The 18,956-nt window shown below is 50.3% G+C and overlaps 1 protein-coding gene across 3 annotated transcripts; it reads right to left on the bottom strand.

Moving 5' to 3' along the window:
• Positions 1 to 2,134: 2,134 nt before the first annotated feature.
• On the bottom strand, positions 2,135 to 18,657 carry LOC122383454 (protein FAM8A1-like). 3 transcript variants are annotated; one of them, XM_043369901.1, is made up of 6 exons: positions 18,473 to 18,657; positions 17,211 to 17,430; positions 16,848 to 16,923; positions 16,476 to 16,596; positions 11,770 to 11,914; positions 2,135 to 4,135 (listed from the first exon to the last, which is right to left on the bottom strand). In XM_043369901.1, exons 2-6 carry the CDS (start codon positions 17,400 to 17,402, stop codon positions 3,839 to 3,841), a joined length of 831 nt encoding a protein of 276 aa, XP_043225836.1. In that variant the 5' UTR covers positions 17,403 to 17,430; positions 18,473 to 18,657; the 3' UTR covers positions 2,135 to 3,838. The 3 variants fall into 3 exon arrangements, with proteins under 3 accessions (XP_043225836.1, XP_043225838.1, XP_043225837.1); XM_043369903.1 differs by having other exon boundaries at positions 18,341 to 18,610; XM_043369902.1 differs by lacking the exon at positions 18,473 to 18,657 and adding an exon at positions 17,575 to 17,653.
• Between the last annotated feature and the right edge of the window lie 299 nt (positions 18,658 to 18,956).

Here is an 18,956-nt window from a genome sequence, read left to right as displayed (position 1 = left end):
CGAGTTTGCTTTTTATGGACTGAGAAAACAGCAAGTCAAACATGATTGGTGTTTTCGATGCCCACGCATCTAAAAAAGCTGAATTTAATTATAAATCACCAACAGCTCACTTACTTATATTGTCTACTTATCGCTCACTTATATTGTCTTGACATCAATATAAGATGCACTACTGCAGCGTTAATCAGGACTGCAAGGACACACAACAACGCCAACTCCTCATCGAGTCCGTGTTGATAGCGCCGCGGGTTGCCGGAGAAGGTCTGTTCGTCCGCTGTCACCGGTCGAGTCAGTCCGCTGTCACCGGGTCGGGGCCAGCAGGGGTCGGTCAGCAGGGGTTGATTAGAGGTCAGAAGAGGTCGTTCAGAGGTCAGCAGGGGTCGGTTAGAGGTCAAAAGAGGTCGGTAGGTCAGTAGGGGTCCGTCAGAGGTCGGTCATAAGTCAGTCACCGGGTCGGGGGTCCGTCAGAGGTCAGCGTGGGTCGGTCAGAGGTCAGAGGTCAGCAGGGGTCGGTCACCGGACCGGAGTCAGCAGAGTCCGGTCAGAGGTCAGATATCAGAAGAGTCCGGTCAGAGGTCAGCAGGTATCGGTCAGCAGAGGTCGGTCACCTGGTCGGGGTCAGCAGAGGCCGTCACCGGGTCGGGGTCAGCCACTGTCCGGCGCCGAACGGCGGCGCTGGCGCCTGGGGAGCTGTTGTCGCTGAGCGAACTGCGGCGGATATCCGTCACCGACACGGGACTCTCGTCAGAGAGGGAGGTCACTCAGGGCCGCGCCGGTCGGGGTCGACCCACACATCGGACACTGACACCGCAGCAGCAGCCCGGAGTGTCGGCCGTTTCCCAACTTTACTGAGAGCGGTGTGACCATGCTGAACATTTCCCCGGTGACCGCACTGCGCACTGTATCCGTCTCTGCGACCCCTCCCCCTCCCCACCGGCCGACGACCGGGGTCAATTGGCGGCGGCTCGTTCGCGTGGCAGGCAAAGTGGCGACGCGGTCCGACCCCACCGCTAAACCGGTTACGACCCACTCGACACCGGGCGGCGGCGGCCGCTTGTCCCGGCGGACCACTCGGCGGCGCTGTCACCGCGCGCGGCGGGTCAGTCGACCGGTCAGAGGCAGCACGTGCACCGGCCGGCCGGGGGCACAGCGGCCGACGGCGGGTCAATGTTACGGGGTAACACACAAAGGGACACAGCGGCCGACGGTGGGTCAATGTTACGGGGTAAAGCGCAGCGGGACACAGCGGCCGACGGCGGGTCGATGTTACAGGGCAAAGCGCAGCGGGACACAGCGGGTCAATGTTACAGGGGAAAACACAATGGGACACAGCGGCCGACGGCTGGTCAGTGTGATCATGGGACTAAAACGGACCGATCAATGTCGCCGGCCCGGGGAGAGCTCAGATGTCGGAACATCCTGCACCGATGGGCTAGAAGGTCTAAACAATACAAAGATATCATTGGTGTTGTGATATCATTCAGCTCCCATGGGAATGTTCGCTCAAAGTTCCTTGGTTTCCGAACTTGATGCCCAATATCAATATAACCATGCGTCGTAAGTCGTAACTAACCCTTTTACGAGTGCCATATTCATTAAACAATTAGGTAACATTCTTCCGCAGCCTCGAAACTGGATTTATGTCTGCGTCTCGATACTTGCTAAATGTTTTGCATTACCCGGATAATAACATCAACTTTACGATGGCATACCCTCAGCTGGCGCCCGTATTATTGCCTGCTACGAATAGGGCTGCCAGCTCTGGCCAAAATTAAGCTGCAATAAATCGTCAGCAATGCATTTTCGAATGCCGGCCCGGCAGCACGCCATATGGGGAATCGTTCACAGTTCAGAAACAAAAACTAAATGATCATGAGCAAGTGGTCGATAATGATACGGATACGGTGTCAGCAGTCAGACAGCTCACGCACTCATAACGATCTGTTTCAAATCCACTTGGAAGAACCGTGCGTAAATCATGCATAATACGTTGGTCCATTAGGTTGGCCCAACGCTTTTGGTGTGCGACTAAATGCATCACTATTCACTAATGTGTCAACCTCACTCCCTCTCCAATCAGTCCCTTACAAAGTTTCATTAGATCAACAGAAAAGTAGCTCACTGCAGACACAGCTTTTTGGACAACCCATATATTAACAAAATAATAATCACGTTGGACAAAATACTCAATATCGCGATCATTCGACTTGCGCTCACAGACCACAATTCAATTAGACGTCACACAGCAATGGCGCAGTTCTCACCGCCGCAGTTCTAGATGCCATTCCTGAAGCGAGGCTAAGTTATTTTGATGTGTTAAGAACGAATCTGTAGTATCCTTCATCACACAGTTGGAAATGAATCTCAGGAGGGTGTTAACTGATCGTTTTCTTTTCAATTGGACTATCAGCGAGATGACACAAAGAGTCACATGTTCAAATCAGCAAAGTCAGCGGCCGGTGAATAACGCATGGTAAGGAAATACTTGAATACTTAGAACACAAACATACAACGATGGGGATCCGTAAAGGCCTTCACTAATACCAGTTCGTCTTTAAAGGCCTTCATTAATACCAGTTCGTCTTTCAATAGCCGAAATGTTTTATGCAGGGATGTGGAGCCGTGGAAATTTCAGACGGCTCCGGCTCCGGCTCCGGAGAAAAAATCGGCTCCGGCTCCGGCTCCGGCTCCGGGTGAAATGTCATGGCGGCTCCGGCTCCGGCTCCGGCTCCGAGTAAAATGATCCGGCTCCGGCGGCTCCGGCTCCGGCGACTCCGGCTCCGGCTTCTACTCAGTACATCCCCTATGCGATCAATTAAATACGGGTGGAAGAAAAAAGGCGATGGGATTGGTACACGTTGCTTCTGTATTTGTATAACAAGGCTATTTAAATACCACATTGTTTTACGCCTTGTACTGTCAAACCGAACTAGGTAAATAATTGTTTCCTCTTAAGAAAAGGAGTCGGAGTCGCCCCCTTTTTTGACGGCTCCGGCTCCGGCTCCGGCTCCGGGCTATATTGTTTCACGGCTCCGGCTCCGGCTCCGGCTCCGGGCAAAATATGCCGGCTCCGGCGGCTCCGGCTCCGGCTCCGGCTCCGGCTCCGCATCCCTGGTTTTATGACATCTATCGGTCACCAACTCTGGGAATAGACATGTTTTAGGGGCTGAGAGAACATTGAATTTCATATCATTCAGAAACACTACATCGGTAATGTTACGGAAATCAGCATTTATATAGGTGGCCATATAATATTTAATGAAATAACATATAAATTTCCACTCAAACCAAACCCAATATTTTTTCCACACCGTACAAATGGAGTGAGTTAAGCGAACTTAGCATCTGACCTCAATTATATCTATGGTCCATGTCGAGTCACTGAAAATACGGTGCACCCCATCACTCTGTATGTAGATTCTTGGAGACAAACAGCGGCATACAAACACATCTATCACACACAGGAGAGATATCACCATGCAGCGATCATAAATCAACTTATTTGACACGACCATAGTTTAAATATACATAAATTGAAAACATAAATCACCACAGGCCCAGACAGAGCCCTTCCGACCGGCCCTGGTTCTCCAATAACATATCAACACAACTCACAATGAAGCTCCCTAAGCTCCAGGAAACGTCCTATATGCACATAGCCACCTTGCCTCTGACACCAATCATTCAGTCCATCCACGACACCTTAACCATGACAAGTTCTCACCACAGACCATATGATGTCGGAAACGCCACCCGGTGCAGTAAATTATGGCCGCAAGGGACGGTCGCACGGGCAGGGGGACCGGGCAGTCTCTCACGCTCTCACCAGCCCACCCTCTCACCGCCTGGCCGGCTCGACGACGATGGTGCCGGCCAGCAGGTCGTACGGCGTCCGGTTGTGGTCCAGGTAGAACACCGTCACAAACATCGGGAAGAAGAAGGTGACGCTGACGTTTTTGATGATGCTGCGCAGGAGGGCGCGCGCCAGGCCGAGGTCGCCGCCGGGCGCCAGCACTACGTGGTCGTCGAGCGAGGGTGCCACCCAGTCGCAGCGCACCACGCGCACGCCGACCAGGTACTTGCCCGGCGTGGCGCCGCCCGGCACGCCCCACGCGCCGCAGCGCAGACACAGCGCCTGAGAGAGGGGTATAACACTTTCAGAGTGGAAGCACACACCGAGGCGCCGCAGCGGAGACATGGCGCCTGAAGGGAGGAGGGGCACAGCACCGTCAGCGGGGCCCATAAGAACGACTCGGCGACGAGTTGCCACGTCAAGCGATTGGTCCACTCCACCCGGAGAAGACACCGCAAGGCGGTCAGCCTCTCCATTCTCCCGTCGAGTCCTCCCACCCACCAGTCGAGTTCTCCCAGTCGAGTCCTCCCATCCCATCGAGTCGCGCCGCCACAAACAGATCGACACGAGTCGGACAAAAACGAGCGAGCCCACCGCCCGACCGCCCGACCGGAGGCGGCCGATCCGAGCGGCACGGCTGGCGTCGCATTAACGAGCTCCGATTGATCACCATCTGAGATCGGACGCCATCGCCGAACCGTCGCCACTTCGTTATGAGATCTGTCGCCGCCGAGATTACGGAAGTCGGCTCATCTGGCGGCGAACAGAGAGGCCGGCGGCGGCACGAGGTGCTGACACTGATTGGGACTTGTTTGCGATAGCGCCGCCCCGGCCGGGCAGACACAGAAGTCGATGCAGAGGTGACAGTTGCTGTGTGGTCGACACGATTTCTATAGAAAATAGCTGCCTTTTCAGTGAACATGAAGACCACTTAATCATTGAAAGACGTTAACGGTCTCCTCCAGGGCAGGGTGATACGCCACAAAACTTCACTTCCACATCCGATGAAAATGCCTCCGCTGCTCATGGGAGACTGCAGAGTTTCAGCGCCTCACGCACGCTGGCGATTATGGGGCGTTAGCGCCTCACGTCCACAGAACACTGCAGCGCCCCGCCGACAGTCTGCCCAGCCCAGACCGCTACTGTCGCGTTCATCACCGCTTGCAGGCAGACAGGCGGGCGGGAGGAAGGGAGGAGCGGCGCATTAGTGGGTGTGATAGAGCGCCGCCTGTCACCGCTATCTGTGCTAACTAGCTGAGCCGGCCATGACAGATTGTAGCCGCGCCCAATGGCGTCCGGTAATGTATAATAATGGTCCAGCGGGCGGGCCACAGACACGTCCACCGGCCAAATACGGCGGGACTGTGATGGGTCTGATGATGGGTCTGTGGCCACTGCACAGACCCGCCTGCCTCCCACAGGGTGGGTAGCAGGGGCGTCGCCGACGGGGGGGTCGGGGGGGTCGCGACCCCCCCACTCGTCAGAACCGGGGGGGTCGACCCCCCATTTTTGGCGATGCTGAGTATGCTTTTTTTAGCTATCATGTCAGGGAAGTTGGCGTCAGCAACATCAACAAATACAACGTCAGATTCAGAATCGCTTCAAGAGCTCCCTAGTCCCTATTGCTTAAAGGTCAATAAGCTGTGGGCTAGAACATCAGCATGCCAATATGATTTTAGTCCCTTTTTATCCCTCAAATGAGCGAGCGCGTCAAAACTGACCCAAGCGTTCGTCTGATTGTCAAAATAATGGTTGCAGTCGATTCGTCGGATGACGTATCAGTAACTACGAGGTACCTACCTGGCTAGCCTCAGCCCTGCTACCCTCGGACCTGCCTGCATAGGGGAAATGGGGTCAGATGGTGGATCACTCTGGGGCTTTCCTTATAAGACGCGCAAAAAGGAGTATATTGCAACGAACTTTCCAGTGACCTCGAGTTAATGAATTTTACACCTATTCTTAAAAAAATGGCCCTGATTCGAATATGTATGACCTTGGTTAACTTTTTTGAATTTTATTTGCTTCCACTTACAAGTGTGGTTTTGGGGGCTGATTTCGAGTTTAGCGCCCGTTTGAACCGTTTCAAGTAGTTTTGATAAATGATGGTTATGTAACATGTTACGAAGCTATCGTTTGTGGTTGTCATTACGAAGCTATCGTTGGTGGTTGTCAGTCACCCACTCTAGATGGCCGGCAGGAAGCCTGCTGGTCGACCTGACCTGACCCGACCCGATCTACCCAAAATGCATGGAGTCATCATCTTTGTTCAAGACTACCATCGAACTCGTACTCGGGACCCCGATAACAGCTACGGCTCACTAAGTTCTAGCATGGGCGGCCAGATTTTTCCTACTTTTGGGCGTTGACCCAAGATGACCCGGCCAAGACCTTGAAATTGGGCATCATCGGCTTTCTTTCATCACGGGCAGCATTTTCGCTCTTCCGCGAAACTCTACCTCGATCAGGGGCCGAAAGCATGCCTTATGCGTTACGTTGGTAAACGTTTTACCTTAGCAACCCGCAAAATACGAATAAGAGCTACAGCAACACAGAAAGCGTATTCGATAGCTTTTTAAAGCTCTTTCGCCAACTTCGCCTCAGATATGACTTCGGGTCTATGGCTTCAGGCTTGTGTACCATAGAGTCCAAACAGCTAAACGGACGGATTTTGCCGAAACATTTGTTCTGTAACAACCTATGATTCAGTGAATGTGTATGATATTCATGTTATCACCATCGTTTTTGTTTCGTCGAAACACGTCGCATGGCTTACAATTTGAACTTAAAAACTTGAATAGAAAACTTGACATCAGGTAAAGGCCATGACCTGACTGGAAAAGAACCTGCTGCATATGGATCGATCTGTGTTACTGAGCTGAACACACTCCAGGTGCTGTCATCGCTCTACAACGTCTCCATCAAAAGTTGTTGTCGAAAATGTGTTAGAGACCTTTGATGACCTAATGACTGACCATTTCAGTCACCACTGGTTATTAGCTGCACCTTATCTCTAAAATGAACAAGGTGTCATGGCTACAAAAGTATCTAGCGTTTTTAGCATATTCTTTCAAAGCAGAGGGCATCGTGCTTTTTCCCATATCTTATCATGATTGGTGAGGTCACACACCTATTTGACCTGACTTCGCTTCTCAGATGTAAAATCCCAGATTCATGAACTGTTGGCACTTATAATCCCATTCATTACACCAAATTTCAGACTTATAGGAGTCAGGAGATAATCTATAGGAATGACAAGATTGCAGTTTTAAGAGGCATTAAAACTGAACTTGACATGACATTGTTACCTGACCTCGGGTGACCTCTGCTTGATTTTTATGCACGATGCAAAATTGATGTACAATACGATATACCGCCATGCTTTCGCGGCGCTGCGCGCCGAGGTTTTTCTCCGGGCACACGAAAAAACCGGGAGTGTGGCTAAAAACACCCCTACACATCAAGACGAAGACCGGAAACCCGACCCCCCCACTCAAAAATCCGTGGCGACGCCCCTGGTGGGTAGACTTGGCTAGCTGCACCTCTGGAGCTCCAGACTGGTGTCGGCTGCGTGCGGACTGCGGACGGGTGAGCGCGGACCTAGGACGGGTAAGAGGGGGCTCAGCACCGATATTCAACGCGCTTCTGCCGTCCACTAGGATCCCATGGTTCTCAGCGCTATCGCTCATCCTCGACAGTCAATGCATCGTAAAGCCGCTCATCAGTTCACAGTGTCGAAAATACGATCCATCAACAGATTCCACGGCCATTATCTTTGACAGATACCGCATAACAGCAAATTGATATGGTCAAAAGGAGGACAAGTGTCATCGGATTAAAATAAAACAGGAATCGGGTCACATACCTAAGGTAGGTGTGGCTGAAAAGAACATGCATTGAAATCATATACTTTATTTGGTCAAAACAAGAAGGGCTCTATGATCGATGGATCACTGAGTGCAACGCAATTAATTTGTTCGTAGTCTCACGTACTTTCTTCATTAGTGGAGTTGTCAAGGTCAAAGTTGGCGAAACTTTCCACACTCAACGTGTTGATGTCAAAGGTGCCGACTTTTAAGTTGAAGTCAAAAGGTGCCGACTTCTAAAGAATTAGCAGTTCTTTAAACGGAAAAGAAGCTGTAAGAAATATAACCTTGTAGGCAGTCACTTGTTTTTCATTCATCACACCCGTTCTTATAACGTTCTGTGGTACCTAGCCCTAGGCGCTTCAGCTCCGCTGAAACAGTCCCGAGATGGTTCACCTCACCTGTGCTGCACTTGGTCACAACATGCAACTCTCCTCAAGACTTGCTCTTGTAACAAATGATAAACCGACATAACTTTCTTTCAGTGCCGGTTTCTAGGCTTTTCGGTAGCTTCGATAAGTGTTTTAACGCTTGCTTTGACACCAAATACCAATGCTGATCGTGAAAATACTTAGGGGTACTGAGGTTATCAACATCCACAGCTCATGAAAAGCAGATCCGGTGAACTTTACCTATTTGACATAGGTACTCAAATTTTCGCAATTCTGCTAGCTATCACAATACCAAACTCCAATAAGTCGGCACGAATATCATCCACTATCTGAATATGAAGCTCCCAGCGGCAACTGCTGCAAGACACCGTTCAAAGAAACGGCAATAACAATAGAACAGCATTCCACGGAAGGCTGCTTTCAATAAGGTGCCTTTGATACTACTATAGCTAAGCCTAAATCTAATAGCAAGTTGCGTAAGGTGTGTGCAATAAGCTAACAAGATAGCAGGTATTTCTACTTTATATGTATAGCTCTCCAGGTATCTGAACAGATACGACAGTCATTAGATCCATTATTTAAAAATGAATACATTAGAAATATTGAATAAGTCTAGCCAGCAGGAAAACTGTACAGTTGACTACAGAATGATGTTCCAATCCTCAGATTAACCTACCAATTGACTGGAACGCTGAGTTGTGCCGTTTATCACGCAATTAAGCGTGCCTATTGTGAGCGTTGGGTCACATCATTAACTGTAAACTCAGTTCGTGTGATGCGGCACAACCTACCACTCTAGGCAACTAATTGCCTGTGAAAAGGGGAACATCATTCTGTAGTCAACTGTACAATTGTTGGATTATGCATGCTTGGCAACAACCATTCCAAATTAGACTGAGTGCTGTGCAATCCGTAATTTGTGCCTCTGAAAGGCGGGATGTCGCTGACACAGGCCAGCCGCTCTTTGGTTGATGAAGGGCCGCCGACTTCTCGTCTGTTCCCCACAGTGCTGGCGGAAAATCTCAGCATCCAATCAGCGACCGCGAATTGAGAGCGATTCTTATCAAAGTTCCAACGGCTCCAGAGATCATCTATCGCTCCATAATTTCGTTCGATCCACACCAGACACCAAACAGCAGACTAGCGGATGACTTATGACTAGCAGCATTGCTGGAGACAGTTCAGCGCCGATAAAAGCTATCGATTTAACACGCCTCAGTCACAATAACAACAATCAGTGACACAGCACCGGCAGACACAGCGGCAGTGAGGCCGGCGGCAGTCACACGGAGGAAGTGCACAGACGCTAGCCTCAATGGCAGCTGCCGACTCCGTGCCACCGCGGCTGGTACAGCTGGCGGCGCGCCCACCGTTCCGTGACTGGCACGGCGCAGATCAGATCGGAACGCCGGGACACGGAGGACCGAAGTGCCACACATACGGACCGGGGTGGGATATTGACAGAGTAGGGCGAAACACGGAGGATCCCAGCCCGGCTGGGACGGAGGCTGAACCGGCCCAGAGTCGCTGCGGGCGCCCACCAGCTCCGGGTAGATACAGCGCACCAGACCCCCGAACGGATGGGACTTTCATCCTCTGGGAGCAGCTCGAAACAATGCACCCGCCAAGCAATCAGTGAAGAGCGCTCGACAGTATCCAGACGCGCGCCACTCGAGGCACGCCGAGCGGACAATTCAGTCCTCTGATCCTTGTCAGACGGACGCTGCGACAAAAATGGCCGACCCGCAGCGCTGTGGATAGCACGCAGTGTGGCGTACCAGCGGTTCGGAGTCCTTCAGCCGCACTGTGACGCAGTGCGCAAACTGTGCGCCGAGTGTGTGCCCCCGGCACGCCGAGGGGATGGACGGGGGGGGGGGGTGACTCGGCGCCGTCCGTCTCCCAGCGGCGCTCGACCCGTCTTATCAGCGGCCCCCAGAGCCGGCCGGCCGGGCGCGCGCCCCGCCCGCCGGCCCGCGACCCTCCGATGCCCCACCGGCAATCACTTGTTTTGACAGCACTCTGAACACCGATCGAGCCGCGGCTCGGGTGCGACCGCGCGGATCGGCGGCAACAACACGGCGGCAGCCGCGGCCGGAGGCAAACAGCTGCAGCGAGACGGAACGGGCCGCCGCCCTCCGCCCGACACGGCCGAGCGGGCTCACCAGAGCCGCCCTCAGCAGCACAGAGCCGATTCCCAAGCTCTCCCAGACCCGCCCTCTGATGGACAGAGCTAGCTCAACAGACCGTCCTGACTCTCCCGACCGCTCTTAGCTGCTCAGACCCGACTCTCCAGTCCTAAACCCGCCCTCAGATGCACACTGCATGGACCTAACTAATCTGACTGCTGCACAGACCCATCTCCCCAGGCCTCAGGGCTCAGACCCGCGCCGACTCTCCCGACCGCCCTTAGCTGCATATCTGACATTAACGGTACACTGCAGATGAAAGCACCAGTGGTTTGATTCTCCGTTCAGCGAACCGTTTATATACAGTTATGTGCATTGTGCATTGTACCGTTTGTAATAAGCTAATTACTGACTTCTCCAGCCCAATGTTTAACATAAAAGGATAGACGATGGTAACTTCTTTGAAGAGATGTCTAAGACTATTTTGAATAATGCACTAACACCTGATTAAATTATTCGACATCAATCTAGCTGTGCACAATCTATCATATTGAGGTCTGGGGCTTCATGGACGGCATCGCTAATTTTCCCGTCAGATATAGGATGCCGATGACGTCACACCAAAGCAACACACCAATTGGTTGATCAGATCTGTTTACACAACCAACATGAGCAGCTTAACGCCAGTATTCTGTTGGAAACCAATGGAATAAGCTCTCAGTTTCGCTCTACCAAATCAACAGTCTCCGATGCATCATTGACCATTCCCTACCAAATTAACAGCCTAGAATGCATCGTTACTCATACTGTTAGAGACCCAACGAAACGCTTTTGGGACGCAATCAAGATTATGTGTGAGCGCAACATTCTCTTATTCAAGACAATTAGCACTAATAAAAAGCACGCTTCAAAAAACGATGTTTAACGCTGGCCGTTTTTATCAAGTGTTTCAACGCGTCCTATTCTGATTAAGCCACACAACATTTTCCAGAAAAGGGCGTCATATTTCGTCATTAGACTTGACAGCCAAACGCGCGGAACTGACCAGTGGGTGCCGATACGGCCATTCCGGCTGCCCGGGGCCGCGCTGAACCACCCGGGGGCGGTAGATGTGACCTATGGCACACATCCCAACACATCCCACCTGGACGGCGCAGATATCGGCTGCAAATGGCCCGCACATCACCGCTCTCATTTCCGGAGCCACTAACTCGGCCCCTTCTGCGCCCGATCCTAGAGCAAGCTGGTCCGACGTAAAAGTCACACGCTTATCAAACGATACATTAGTGTAGCATCACTAATACACGATATGAGTAATGCCTGATTCTGTGTTTAACGAAAACGTTTAAATTTCTGAAAGTGTTAATGCATATTGTTTTATCCAATAAGTGCGCTCCATACGGTCTCGGCACGTCGTGCCCATGCCTGTGGGTCTCCATGGAGCGGGCTCAGCCATATTCAAGCACCCGCGCCAATCGTGACCCCTGGAAGGAGACGAGACACCAACAACAACGATCCATCGGACAGGGACCCACCTCGAACCAGCAGACGGAGACGCGGTTGACCATCTCCAGCATGAGCAGCTCGGAGGTCATCTCCATGGCCAGTGTGTAGCTCATGTCGGCCTGACCTCCGCTGGCCACCTTCACCAGCGTGTCCACGTCGTACTTGGCCAGGTCACTGAAAACGAACGGTCACCAGGTCAGCGTCAGGCCAGGTCACTGAAACCGAACAGTCACCAGGTCAGCGTCACTTGGCCAGGTCACTGAAACCGAACCGTCACCAGGTCAGGTCAGGCCAGGTCACTGAAATCGAACCGTCACCAGGTCAGCGTCAATTAGTCAGGTCACTGAAACCGAACGGTCACCAGGGGCCGTATTCACGTCGATCATATTCGTAAGAATTTTCTTAAGTTTGACCTACTTCTTAAGTAAATTTTTAAATCACGTGAACTCCGTCGATAAAAACTTGAGGAGTGTCGACGTGAATACCAAATTATACTTACATACGAAAGAAAATCGACTTACGAAGTCGACGTGAATACGGCCCCAGGTTAGGTCACTTAGTCAGGTCACTGAAACCGAACGGTCACCAGGTCAGGTCATTTGGTCAGGTCAATAAAATAGAAAGGTCACCGGGTCAGATCACTTGGTCAGGTGACTTAGTCAGGTCGATCGCTGAAACGGACCGGTCACTTCGGGTCAGGTCAGCGTCAGTGAATGATCACATGTCATCAACGGCCGGATTAATCGATCAAACCATGCACAACGCACATTGTCCATACATCCAAGGGCTAATTAGCAGCTACATTTGAAGTATAATGACTAATAACGTTCTGGAATCTGCACGTCTGTTAATTATGATATCAAACATTTGCAAATGTCACACAACATGTACCAGGAATAAGACAAATGCTCGCATTAGCACTTTATTTCATTATATGGCGGAAAAGTAAAGGCTTGTTGATGCTTTGGGTCATGGCATAGCAACGCCTTATAGCTAAGTATAGTTAATGTGCAACACATTATAACAAGCAATCATAATCCCTCGTAGCCCCTAATTAGCTCAACGGACAGACTTTTGTGGAGAATGTTCACAAAAATGTTCTTAGGTTGTTGCCATTCTTTGTTTGGCAACACCCATCCGTCTTCTATGTGGAAACTGGAAATGTTGAGAACAGTGTTGTGAACGGCTGTGCCGGGGAGGCGGGGAGTACCCGCTCTGCTGCGGTGGTGTTGGTAAGTCCAGCAACCAAGAGCTGGTTGCTGGTGTTGTTGGTTGGGTTTGGTTCGGTTCGTCCAGCTGGTCTGGTGTTGTTGGTTCAGCTCTGGTGCCGTTGGCTCAGCTATGGCGTTGCTAGTTCGGTTCGTCCAGCTGGTCTGGTGTTGTTGTTCCAGCCCTGGTATTGTTGGCTCGTTCCAACCAGAGTGTTACTGGTTCGGTGCGTCCAGCTCTGGTATTGGTTTGGTACGTTTAGGCAGTCTAGTGCTGTTGGTTGGGGTTCGGTCCGTTCAGTTGGCCTGGTGCTGTTGTTCCAGCCCTGAGTCTGGTGTTGTTGGTTGAGGTTCGGTCCGTCCAGCTGGTCTGATGTTGATGGCCCCAGTGTTGTTGGTTTGGTCCGCCCATCTGCGCCGGCCGGCCGATATTGTCGGGAGCTGTCCCGCGGGGGACATTCCGCGCACAGGCCCCGCGACATAAATCACGCCGCCCTGATGAAAAGCCGCCCCGCCAAGTGAAATATTCGGCCGGCACAAATTGAAAGCCCCAAATAAGCGTCCATGCGGCAGGGTAGCGTTACCATGCCGGCGCGGTGCCAGTGGCCAGAGTCACGACCTCGGCGACACGGGGTGGTGTTACCATGTGGTAAGGGGACATAAACTTAGTCATGAAAACAAACTACCAGCGACCGCCCGGGCAGCGGCGCAAACCAGCGTGATCCAGGAGATATCGCTGATATGGTGCATTATCATTCACACCAGAAAACTGTAAACACACGTAAATTTCGCGACAATACAAACTTCTCTAGTATTTTACATTATGAAATATCATGCCTAAACATTAGATTTCTCGCTCCCTGATTCGTCAGGCTAATAATTCGGGTCAGCCCATGTCTATTTCCTTTGTAAGTGAAGTAGCTGGATATTAGCAGCCAGTGGTATTTTCGGAGACGCCAGCTTCATCACACTATTTAATTTCCTGGACCCAGACAGGAATGTAATATACCATGGACGCCGAAACTCATTTGGTCGGGATAGGCAGAGGAAATTCCGTCGAAAAGAAATACTGGCAATCGTACCTTATACCAAGAGGTATTGATGAGAACAAATACAGCGTGTAATGTTTACCGAAATCATTTCATAGGTAGGTTAAAAACCAGCCTCTACACGAGCATTCGTCAAGTTTAGCATCATATTAGAGTACGACATGACTTGGCGACACGGCATGACGAATAAGGCCCAGGCGCCTTATTCAAACCGTCCGGCCTGTGTCCAATACATCATGCGCTATAATTACCACACTGTGTCGCCGACAATAATGCCGGCTGGCACATTTAACATATGCCTTGCAGTAGAGATCGCCATGGTCCGTGACGTCTGTATGGCGGCTAATAACGGACCCGGCGGACGGCGTCACGGGCGGCGGACGCCGACGGCAGAGTTGGCCGGAAACTGCAGCGCTACAGGCGAGACAACAGACCGCCGCCGAGCCAATCTGGGCCGATTTACAGGCCCTCGGCCGGCGCGGCCTCAGCAGATGATGAACAGCGACGGCCTCAACTCGGGCGGCGCCTCCGGAAACGACAGACGCTCACGTGATTTGTCACTGACCGACACCGCGCACCAGCGCGCTCCCAGATACGGCCGGCACCCGATGGCGATCGATTAACTGAGATGGGCGTAATGATGTTTGGTTGTTAACTGATGGCAAATATATTTACAACACCGGAAGTTGGTACATATTGACATCCACTATCACCCTTGCTTCCTCACAAAATAGAAAGCAAGCAATTAGCTAACGAAAAGCGATCGAACTATTTACCACGAAATGCCCAATATCATTTAGGACCAATCAATCAATGGATCGTAAGCTTTTCCTTTCTGGTATAAAATGACAGATAATGTATACAGCACTGAACGCGATTCCGCTGAAAATGGTGATCGATGCTCACAACTATATCGAAAATATCCTGAAGAAAGTCTGTATGCCTGTCATCAACAGGACGGTCACCATGGGCTCCGTTCTTCAGCGGCGCACGGTGCCACACACGTCGGAGTGTTTTCATGGAAGACTGCTCCTTCTCATTGGTCTGCCTGATCTAAGAGGTGGTGCCAGGAGCATCTTTCCAATATCTGGGCGAATGATACAAGGCTAGGGAACAACCTTGAGCTAAGTCCAAACGCATTGCTCTAGGGAATTGTGCAGCAGGAACTTGACCAGACAAAACCTCCCAGCGACCCAGAGCAGCTCGAAAAGGCGGTCAAGAAGACGTGAGCAAACATCAGCCCTTAGCATCTCCAGAACTTTGTGCCTAGCATACTTGCTGGTGTTTCACGCTGTGCCCAGCTTCATGGAAAATGTATTGACGTATTGACCGGTGCAATGAATCTGTTACATTATTTTTTCTTTTACTGAAAGGAAGGGACGATTCGTAAGTTATCAAACTTTTGACGCACCCTGGCCTATATTGCTCAAAGTACCAACATTTGATTTGGTTTGATCTTTTGGGTGACGCCATTCAGGACTGCCGCAGAGCCTAGCTGGAGGGACGGACCACCCGGCCGAGCAAAGGTCCCTCTACCGCTCATTTGCGATGCTTAGTTTTGAGGGTTTGCGCGGACTGGATTTTCTGTATTTTGCATTTTTGGTTAAAGATTCACCATATGATCACATAAAACAGGATTATGCAATATGCATGCTCTGTAGATGATACAAATTACAATGACCACACAACCATCTACAAGACGACTGACATGTGATGACGCGAACCAGGTAAATGCATCGTGACTCAAATCGGCGCCTCAGCTGGGCTGGACCTGCACACTGCACAGTGTACCGCAGCTCAGTGCAAGCACAGTGAACGACACCTTGGGGCCGCCGGAGTGACGATTAGTTGAACTGTTCGGCGGCAGGTGTCAGGCCAGTCGCCGAGCGATCAGTCTTCGGTACTCGATACAGAGTATGCAGAAACAAAACAAGCGACAACAAACTAACTGGATGTCTCTGCAACACAGTGTGGCCAAATTGGTGATGTTGCGGGGAAAGTCACTCACAATGAAAAGTATAATGACATCGTCAGAAATTTTAAAATTACATCATCACGACGTTTTTGTCGTGAAAGCATACCTAGTGTACGAATAAAGACTAAAATGTTCCAATGTACGATTCGCACCGTCATACTCGTGCTGTCGCGCTTTGCAATGTTGTTTTCTTTTTACATCTTTAATGACAATATTTGGAGTTTTTTGTACTTTCCACCAGAACTTGACGTCAGGTATAGTTTTTCCACATTATCTGTAAAAACTGCACCTAAATTGAGGCTGAAGACGAGTTTTTTGAAAATAGTGACATCCTCGTACGACTTTTTTAAACATCCTCCCCCTAACGCTAAACCAATTTGGCCACACTGCTGCAACACACCGCGCTGATGTAGCACACACACAGCCTTCCAGCTGTAGCCACTCAGCCTGACTCTCTCAATCGTTACAACCGCGGCACGCTCCAATAACTACAAGGTACTCACATGAGGCCGAACTGATCGATGGCGATGTACGCAAGCAGGAACTTGATAATCATCAGGATGAAGAAGTCTACCGTTTCAGCCACAAGACGCTTCCACAGTGGCGGAATACGAAACTCGATACCTGTCAGGGCGTAGTTATCAGTGACGATCGCTGTTGTAATAATTTGATATTGCATTTGCGGTAGCGCAACTACGACGGTACTTGCGCCATACATTGAAGCAAAATGTAGGTACCTATGCATATTTTCAGTCAAAGAAGCATGTATAAATTTTGAGTAGGTATGTCAAATGTGACTAGCCTATGGTCCAACTCCACACCATCAGAGGGTCAGCACTAGCAGTAAGCACCTAAGTAGGCAGAGCCATCCTCACCTCGCTGGGGCTGCTGCTGCTGCTCCTGAGGTGGAGGTGCAGCAGCCTGGTTGGCAAAGCCAAACCTCACTCCTGGCTGCGAGACAGATGAGGGGTTGACACTCTGTTATCAGGGATGCTGTGCCATAGGCTCATTTTCTGAGAACAATCAACAATGAGTGCATAAGCACCAAATTTAGCTATGTAGGTATTGGAGCTGTTTTGCTGTGCACTAGCCATCCAGATTATGGCAAAAGTAACAGGTTGGAATAATGCAAGGACCAGCATTGCAAGGAGGGTAAAACAATTAAATGTGTTTAAGGCTTAAAATTATTGACGCACCCAGTATGTCTTAAGCCAACACCCACAGCTCTTCAACCTCACCTGCTGCTGCTGCTGCTGCTGTGGCAGTGATCCGGCAGCCAGCTGCTGAGACAACCAAATGGGAAACATGGCCTCCATGCAGCGTGTTTGCTGCACACGTGCCATCCAGAGCCGTAGATCAGTGCAGTACTCAGCCATTGAGCCATACTGGCGGGGCACATCGCCCCTACCCTCGGATGCTGGAGCTGACATTTGACCGTGACTGGAGCACTGGAGAGGTCTGGAAGCAAATCAACAGTTTCAGTTTAAGCTGACAGTTTAACAACAGTTTAAACTTTATGTTAACAATTTAAGCTGACCAGTTTAACTCAGGCATATAAAAACTGTTCAGCAGAAAAAGCGATTTAGTAGTCATCAGCAATACCTATATCAATTAACAAAAAATAATTTATGAAAGCCCAGCCCTTATGCTATGCAGAGGCCAGGCCATGTTGATGATTTACTTTTTGTCAAGACCAAGGCGGCGTTCGATGTCTCCCGGACGGCAAAGATTCTTTGCCGACCGGCCAATAACGTCCAAGGTCAGCGGGGGCTCGGCTGCGGTTATGAAACGTGATTGGCCGGACGGCGTAGAATCTTCGCCGTCCGAGAGACATCGAACGCGGGGCAAGATTCCTACAGATAGGGCCTGTTCCAGCGCCTCCAGAAACCTCCAGAAAGCTCCAGAAAGCTCTAGAATCCTCCAGAGAGCGTTCCAGCGCCTCCAGAAAGCTCCAGAAAGCTCTCGCCAAAGCTCCAGAAACCTCCAGTAGCCTCCAGAGAGTTGGGAGGTCCAAATTTCTCTGGAGGCTCTGGTCTACAATTATGGCGCACATGTGACAATTACGAATGTAAACAAACATAGATATATCTATGTAAACAAAGGACTTTTGACTGATTATTTTACAACTTGAATATAAAGAAAATTATATTGCTATAATTTTGTTAATCTTTCTTAATAAAATTGAAAACAAATTTTGCGTTTCAAGAGAGAACAATCGTCATTCTTTGGGTATCTGTGATGCCAATCTCCAGAAATCTCCAGATTGCGTTCCAGCGCCTCCAGTGAAACCTCTGGTAGAGCCTCCAGTCAAGAATTTCTTCTGGAGGCGCTGGAACAGGCCCATAGTCGAGACAAGGACAACACTTACTATGAATTTTAACTACAATGATAAAAAATGAGCTTGAATAAGATTATTTAAGTGAATAAGTAAATATCTGAAAGACAGCGACTTATCAAATATAATGATATCCCTGCCAGATCCCTGCATATACGGCCTTGCCTGCATCAATCAATCTTGGAATTAGTGCTCGTCATGTGTGCCTTTTTAGTGGCCTCGCAGACAATTTATTTTAACATTTGTTCTATCACAGAATATGCAGCAATTAATGCTGGTGACCACATGGTGACCACCATTTATATTCTCAGCTTCTAGGCTACTGCCAGCAGTATTTAGTTGTAAAACTACGTCTGTCAAACTAGCAGCGAGCAGCGAGCAGCGAGTCCAGCAGCGAGAAACGGGCCATCCCGATTTAGCTGAAATTTGGCTCAAAGAGCCTTCTCAGCACGCTGATTCCGAAAATCATGGTCTCTAGGGTGGAAATATTGACCGTTCTCGAGATAGAACCCTCTAAAGTTCTTACCATCCATGACCGGGCCATCCCGAATTGGCTGAAAATTAGCTCACAGAGCCTTCTCAGCACGCTGATTCCGAAAATCATGGTCTCTAGGGTGCAAATGTTGACCGTTCTCGAGATAGAACCCTC

Source organism: Amphibalanus amphitrite, unplaced genomic scaffold (assembly GCF_019059575.1).
Source record: "Amphibalanus amphitrite isolate SeventyFive unplaced genomic scaffold, NRLGWU_Aamphi_draft 000164F_arrow, whole genome shotgun sequence".
In the NCBI taxonomy this organism is placed as follows: Eukaryota; Metazoa; Arthropoda; class Thecostraca; order Balanomorpha; family Balanidae; genus Amphibalanus; species Amphibalanus amphitrite.
Note: the sequence above shows the minus strand (reverse complement) of the source record. Positions and strands in the feature narration are given on the sequence as shown.

What these genes read in the sequence shown, in the direction of transcription:
- LOC122383454 (XM_043369901.1), bottom strand. Translation starts at nt 17,402, where the DNA reads ATGTCAGCTCCAGCATCCGAGGGTAGGGGCGATGTGCCCCGCCAGTAT. An exon ending in AGCAGCAGCAGCAGCAGCAG is followed by an intron (nt 16,924 to 17,210) that starts GTGAGGTTGAAG and finishes TCTGTCTCGCAG; the next exon opens with CCAGGAGTGAGGTTTGGCTT. An exon ending in ATCGATCAGTTCGGCCTCAT is followed by an intron (nt 11,915 to 16,475) that starts GTGAGTACCTTG and finishes GTTCGTTTTCAG; the next exon opens with TGACCTGGCCAAGTACGACG.